At 42.9% G+C, this 7,637-nt stretch overlaps 1 protein-coding gene across 1 annotated transcript in view; it reads left to right on the plus strand.

The window, feature by feature from the left end:
• Window positions 1-6,614, plus strand: part of aopep (aminopeptidase O (putative)) — a 62,519-nt gene extending 55,905 nt beyond the window's left edge. The window contains exons 16-17 of the mRNA XM_030785290.1: window positions 1-53; window positions 5,923-6,614. The exon at window positions 1-53 is cut by the window's left edge and continues 102 nt beyond it. Coding sequence (XP_030641150.1) covers window positions 1-39 — 39 coding nt within the window. The 3' untranslated portion in view covers window positions 40-53; window positions 5,923-6,614. The remainder of the gene's footprint in view (window positions 54-5,922) is intronic.
• Window positions 6,615-7,637: the final 1,023 nt, after the last annotated feature.

Below are 7,637 nucleotides of genomic sequence, written 5' to 3' on the forward strand. Positions count from 1 at the left end.
CAATCAGCACGCAGCGTAGTGCGGGAAATGATCCTCTGAGCCTATGCGCGCAGGTACGCGCCTTTTTTAGGGTCAACGAAAGGTCAGCATGGGATCTTTTACACCCAGACACACCTCATCTGTCTGTCAACATTAAGCTCTTAGGCCTGCATGTTTCAGTAACAACTATGTGCATGCAGTGGTGGTGGATTCTAAGGCATTTCATTAATGTTCATTCACCAATATCTATCAGTGGATCAACTATATGCTTTTAAACTCACACTGAGATTGTACATAAACATCTGGCCTCACGTCATTGGGAGTTTCACGCGCTTACACTACATTTGTAACATATCCAAGTGCCAGACATAATGATGAAACATCGCCTCAGTGATATTTACAGCGGAAAATAATGACAAACTAATGGAAACACCTCATGAATGAGGATATTTTGAATGAATTAAATAACAGGCAAAGAAGACTCTGGAACACTTAATTATCAATGAGTTTCTGCTCCAAAATACATGTTGTCGTCTACGTTTTTAAAATGTCAATATCAAAATCAATTAGGAAGCTCTAACAGACCTTGAAAGAGATTGTGGAGTTGATGCCTGGATTCTCTGGTCATGTCAGCTACAGAAACGGCACTGGCATATAATATGTCAAGAGGAAAAGCGTTAAAAATCATTAATGGCAATGACTGCAGGAAGGAAGAGCTCAACTCCATCAGGAAGGATGGTGTAAAACTCCATGAGAAATGCAGTGGTTGCAGTTTAGATCTCATTTACAAGAACAGAGCAACAAAAAAAAAAAACCCACAAAGGAACAGCATCAAAAATGACCACAGAACTGACTAAATGCATCTGTGACCCGAGTCTTAAAAAACGTAGCATTGGTAGTAACTTTTAGAAACTTAACCTAAGCGTGCCGGTTGGAAGTCACCCGCAGACAAGGCCAAAGCACGTGATCAGTGTGTCATTCGGAGTAACGATCACCCAAAGTGGAGGAAAGCATGTCTTCATTTACTGTTTTCCAACATCTGGACAGGTTAACGTTTGGAGACAGAAAGAGGAAGAGCCTGTAACCGACGTTGCCTGTTCCCAGCCGTTAAATATGCTGCTGGATCTGTTGTGGTGTACTCAAATATATTGTAAGGGTCATTGCTCTTCATGGCACAGTTGTGGCCTTTTAAGACAACCAGGAGCATTCTATGATGCTAATATTGTTTCTCAAGATACCCCAGTTTTTACAAAACAAGAAAGCCCTCAAACATACTTTAAAAAGGGTTCCTCGGGGATTTTATAAACATGAAATCTTCTTTAGTTTTCCAGCTCAAAATGTAAATAAACTGTTATGGAAAGCTCCTCACAATGAAGTGTGGCATACGCTTCCACCTACCACCTCTCAATGAACTCTGGGGCTTTCCTTCTGTAAGAGTTTCTATTGACTCCAGTTTCCCAATAGACAGAGTCCAGAAGCTGTCTGAAAGTTTGTTGGCCCGACTCCTTGTGAGTCAGTAAATAGTCCCTATTTCATTTTTTGTGTTGCCATTGGTTTGTCCCCCTTGCATGGGTCGTTTATCAGTTCTTTATGTCACCCACACACAAATCAATAATATACATCTCATCATCATGGAGACGCCACATTGGGCGGCAGGTATTGTGATTCAGTACACACCTCATACCGAGTGGAAACGTTATCTTGTCCGTGGCCTATGGCTGCACTAGATGTGTTTGAGTACATTTATTTGCCTTTCCATCTGATGAGAATATTTGATAAGAATGTTTTGTTTAAGTGGTCACATTTCTACCAAATGGATTTGGTTAAGCAATTTGCTCACAAATAGAGTTCATTTTCATTTCAAGCTACTGTTCTAGAGTATGGAATTCTAGTATGGTTTTGTGTGTGTGTGTGTGTGTGAGACAGAGAGAGAAAGCAAGAAAGTGAGTTAAGTTAGTCCTAAAATAGCATGATTTCACTAAATTCATCAAAGTTTTTGGCCGAAGAAATTGATGTATTTCCCAAATTTAGTACCCCTTTCAAAATTCAATTAATCCGCTTGTCTTGCATTGAAAAAAGTGAGTTTTTTTTTTTTTTTTTAAACGGATGCCTTTGTATTTTAAGCCTTTAAAAAAAGAGAGAGCTCATTTTTAAAACCTATCCATATTAAAGATCTGCTCTGAGTGTCTTGGCCACCATGACTAAACATTCCTTCTGAAGCCCTAGACTGCCTGTCCCGTGGTTACACAGGAGGCCTGTCAAGATGTTTGTAAGAGGAGGAATTTTGGAATGTGTTTCTCAAACAAATCTGAACTTCAAATGAAAAGTCTGTCTGCTCTCTTAAAAGAAGCTTTAGGAAAAAAAAAAAAAACATTCCCAGAGTCTGTTTCATATATATTCATGACTGTATGCATTTATATTTGTTTACCGTTAAATTCCTGCTCTAAAAGCTAGACCCCATAAGACCTACAGAAGAAAGGCACATGGTTCAAATGGAGTGGAAAAGGTGGAGAAACCTTTTTTGTCGTTGAAGCATCTCATCTTATCGTGGTTTTCATGCATTGATATGATCTTGTCGAACTGCCCAGCGCTTTGCGTGGGTTTGTGATGCGTGAGGCTACTAAATACTTGTCAGCCTCCAGGAGGACAACTTATGGTTCCTTACGAGCGGCTAGATAAATCCATTAGCTGCCTCTGACAAACCTTTGGTTGAGGCGCGGTGCTTTTATCCACCGGCATGACAGCTTTATGTGTTTGGAGATGGGGAGAGAGGGAGCGAGGAGAGGAGACACGGCTTTCCAGGCTCACGCGGTTTGTGTCGGCCGATAAATCAACGCGACTGAAATGACCATCCGGCGTCTCGCGCCTCCAATGCCCCGAGTTTTCTTTGTCGAAGCGGCCGTACGTCTTTGTCCGAAGACGTCTGCCTATCCTCATTTGTTTCCCCGTGTGGACACTCCTCATTTAGCATGACATGCAGTGCTACTCCGCATTGTTAGAGGCATGATGTATGACACCTGCTGCTCTGCTGAGGTTAAATCCACCGCCCAGAGAATGTCTCCACATGTCCAGCCTAATATACAGCTTTTGTGAAGTGTTTTACTTCTCAGTGTATAATAAGGAGCAAGGCAACTTAATCGATTAGCGTAAACCGAAAAAGGCTACGGTAATACAGGCTGGAATTTTTTTTTTTTTTTTTTTGTAAATAGCTATAACTATAACTAGACTATACAAAGTGAATTCCAGTGCTTTTTCGACTTGTGTAAAGAGTAAGAGAACTCACGAGGAAGGTGTCAGCTGTGATGCTGTAGAAAAACTTTCCACTTTCCCCTATATGGGTTGGCAGTGAGCATGCCTCAGGAATCCCTCCTGATCAGGATAATGAGGGACATATCCCTGGTGTAGCCGAGCGTAGCCAATCGCGGGAGCCCAAGGGGGGCCTAGGGAGAGCGAGAGGATCTGCAGGTTTGCCTTTCATGTCGGGGTTGTGTGGGTTCCTGGCGTGCTGATTTGTGACTTAAGATAAAAATCACATTGCCAGGGATTACCACACAACCGCGGCCCCGCCGGCTGCCATGGCAACCGGAGGCACCCGCGCGGCGCAGCTTGAAAAAAATAAAATAAAAAGAAAAAGAAGACACGATGGTCTCAAGGGGCCCTCCAACAGGAGCACGAAAAATGCAGACGAGGAAAGTTTTACAAGCTGCCCCCGCACCACCCACCCACAACTCCAGTGTCCACACACTTACTCTCACAAGGGTTCTGCCAATGAGCCGTGAGGGGGGCGGAGCCAATGAGCGCAGAAAGAGAACTCTCAGACCAGGTACAGAGCTTAGCTGATTGGTGAACAGTGATTGATTTCCTCTTTGTTCACAGTGGCTAAGTTCTGCACTTGAGGAGAGAAAGACCCTTTGACCCTTTGATTTTCTTTCACTAAACCAGCAAACAGCAAGCTAAAACTGAGGAGGTCATGTATGACTACAGTCCCTCTTGTAGATGGCTTTATGGTAGAGAAAAGAAACCTAGAGAGCGAGAGAGAGAAAGAGAGAGAGAGAGAGAGATGGTGTTAGTGTGTTTTCCTTGCTCCTTTCAATAGATGTGAAGTGTTTATAATTAATCCCATGACCTGAGAGAGAGCATACAGCCTCCCAGGGGAGTGTGTGTGCATTAAAAGGGGCCCAGCGGAGAGGAGAGTTAAGACCAGCCGGGAAGTTTCACACAATAGAGTTCCATTCTCACCTCTCTGGGCCTTTTCTTTTTTTGTGTGTGAGTGTGTGTGTGTGTTCCCTTATATAGCCCACACACACCACTCCTCTATCAACAACTCCTTTTTCTATTTTCCCACCGAAAATATTTTCATAGTATAGAAGCCTTAACAAAAAAAAAAAGAATTCAGTGTCCGGACTCAAGGTCTAAACTGAAAATTCATACATCATCTTGTAAATGTGCTTTGAGAGAGAGAAATGAAATCCCACAATTTCTGGAGTAGTTTAAGTAGAGTTTCAGTCATAATGAGTCAATTGTAAGTTTCGTGCGCTTGGAGTATATAGCAAACTGTCGCTCTGAGGTCTCGGCTAAGATGACGGATGACGAGGGCTTTGAGACGCTGGAGACAGCCCTAATGAGAACTGACGAGAAACAGGCGAACCGACGGAGCCTTAAGTGAGACGAGAAGCCCGGGAGCCTTCTTCTTTCTCCTCTAACTCCAGAGATTTACAACCTTAATGTAAAAAAAAAAAAAAACTAAAACACTTTTGCACTCACAACAGCTGGAAAATAGCACTAGATGCATGTGGAATTCGTAAAAATACAGAGAACTAAAACTGCAAAAACAGTGTAGAAAAAAACCCCAAAAAACAGACCTTGTGTTTTGATTGGATTTGCTTTTGTTCTTCTCTGAATGCACAATGACACATAGTTAAAATAGCACAAGGATGAAGACAATAAGGATGGGGAAAATTCTGCTCTTGAAAAGGTTTTACACATAGCTAAACTCAGATACGGGGCGAAACATTCATTTCTCTAGCGAAGTGTGTCCAAGTCATGATAGATGTATAATAAGTTAAATGTGAAACCTGGGCAAGGACTGGCTGTAAATGACTATATTTGGAAGCTCTTTAAAGATGCATTACCATCAAAGCCTAGTAAAAATGGAATTAGTTGCAGAGATGGTATTTAAAATGTCATTAACTCACATTCTGAGGGAAATGAAGTGATAAGCACCGATGGGCGGACAGTGAATTACCCCTGTCTGATTTTCCCGCCGAGAGCCCGAACACGGCGCTCCTGTGCGGGGTGTCCGTATGTCTCCGTTTCACGTCGGGGAACGGGGGGAAAAAAGCCAGATGGGCTTGGACTCCCGTGCCTACTGAGCTGATTACAGTTCTGCAAAAAAACACTGGCTCAGTTCAGCAGGAACAGGAGTCTGGCCCTTTTCACCGGCCGACGAAGATCCACGACTAACCTCCCCCCGCTAACCATCACCCACCCCAGAGCAGGTTTGAAGAAATCATAAAGAGATTTTATCGAGTGGGAGTGAGACTACTGGATCTCCTGTCCAGCTTTGTCTTGTCAACAAATATCCACAATCAGTGACATCTCATTATCCAGAGTTTGGTGTTACACATGCTGCCAGGTCTGGGTGTGATGCAACTGCTGGAAATGGTAGTGTTGTTGTAGATATAGACATCAGTTGAGTTTTATACGTCAGATCACAGAAAAGACCTGCTTGGTACGGAAATGCGTCTGAATGTCTTCAGTGTGCTGGAAGGGGTTAAAAAGGTGGAAGAATCACTTATAATGATCTATTGGCTTTTGTCCTGAAGAGCTGGCTTTAGTTTCCTTTTCGGTCTCCTTTAATTCGACTGTTTTGAGGAATTAGTGATGTTGTCAAGCTGTGGTGACTCATTCCTACTTTGTCTGTTTTTTTTCTTCCCCCTGCAGGATATGGACACGATGAGACAGCTCAGAGCAATTCCGCGGAATCGGATATTTTACCTTTTCCGGAGCTCACGGAAAGAACTTGGAGCACTCGGAAGCCACAAACATCTTTTGTTTTGTTTTTGTTTGTTTTTTTTCTTCTGAATCAAGCAAAAATAATATGTAATAAAATGAAATGTGTTCTGTTAAATGGAGACACAAGTCATGCATTCAAGTCAATGCAAACACTTAAAGAGATGAGCCTGTATGTTAGCAATGTTCTTTCGAGGAAAAAAAGGGGGAAAAAAAAAACAGGTGTTAAAACAATTTGTCGGTCTGACCTTTGGAACAGGGGTAGGCCTCAGACAGGGACTGTGGAAGAAGGAGAGTTAAAAAAAAAAAAAAAAATCAGGCAGCCATGAACTCTTGACCTCTCCTCACTCAAGTCTTAAGTCCTGGAGCAGTGATCAGATATGAACAAGATGTTTGTGGTAGAAATACATGCAGATGAGGCATGTTTTAAAGCTTAAGAGTTTGATGAAAGCACAGTGAGCTGGTTGTGTGCACACAGGTTAAGCCTACTCAGGGGGCAGACGTTTACCGATAACGAATATTCTCCAATGAAAGTCCTTTACAGTCCGCAACTTCTTAATCTGTGTCCCGAAAACCGCTTCACTGATATTTTATTTTCCAAAATGTACTGTGTCCAGAGACACTCAGAGGTCATTTAAGGTGCTTTTATGTTTTTGACGTTAAAAGTGAAATTTGTATATTGACGTTAAATAAAAGTTAGGTACATCCGTCATGACCAACACCAAATCTCAGCCACTTTGTTGAGTGTTACGACAGTGTGTGTGTGTGTGAGTGAAAATTAAAAAATAAATAAATAAATAAAAAACAGGCTACCTCAGTGACAGCCGAGTGAGTGGGGGGGGGGTGGAATGGATGATGTGACTTGAAGCTCAGTCCTGTTGAGACTTCTGGCGACGGAGACCGAAGAGCGTGAAGTGAGAACCGTTCCAACAGGCCCAGCTCTGGGAGAACACGCTCACACACACACACACACGCTCACACACGCATGCACACACACGCACACACACGCGCGCACACACATACGCACACACACACACACACGCACGCACGCACAGATGTGAACTATGTGGCAGTGGGGAATGGGGCATGCTCCACTGTCAGGGAGTGCGAGTGGGCGGACAGGAGAACAAGATGAACGCTCCTGTGAACGACACACAGCAGCAGCCACAGCGGCACCACGGAGAACCCACAAACCACCGAATCTGACGCCTGTTATATTCCCCAAATTTATTCTTCACAAACATCTTTACAGAACACACTGCTATTTACAACAACAAAAAAAAAGGCCGTATCAAATACATGCATTTCTCTCTGACCAGACTGATACTCCTCAAGTTTCTTCTTCATCAATATCTTTAGATAGAGAAGACACTTCTGTCTGCAAAAACAAGAACTGTGCAGATCTGACATGTAATAAATGGTACAAAACGTCATAGCGCATTGCCCAGCAACCCTGTGTAATCAGATGGATCGGATCAGATAAAACTAAGACAGAAGCATTAAAGAGGACTGACTGGGTAGTTTCACATCAGTACATATTTCAAAGCAGATGTTTCGCCACACACCTGGACCGCTCCTAGAGTTCATATTCCAGTAAATTTCGTAGTTTTCATCAGATGGGTTTGGTCGTATCCGTTTCCTTTGTG

Source organism: Chanos chanos, chromosome 1 (genome assembly GCF_902362185.1).
Source record: "Chanos chanos chromosome 1, fChaCha1.1, whole genome shotgun sequence".
NCBI classification, from domain to species: domain Eukaryota; kingdom Metazoa; phylum Chordata; class Actinopteri; order Gonorynchiformes; family Chanidae; genus Chanos; species Chanos chanos.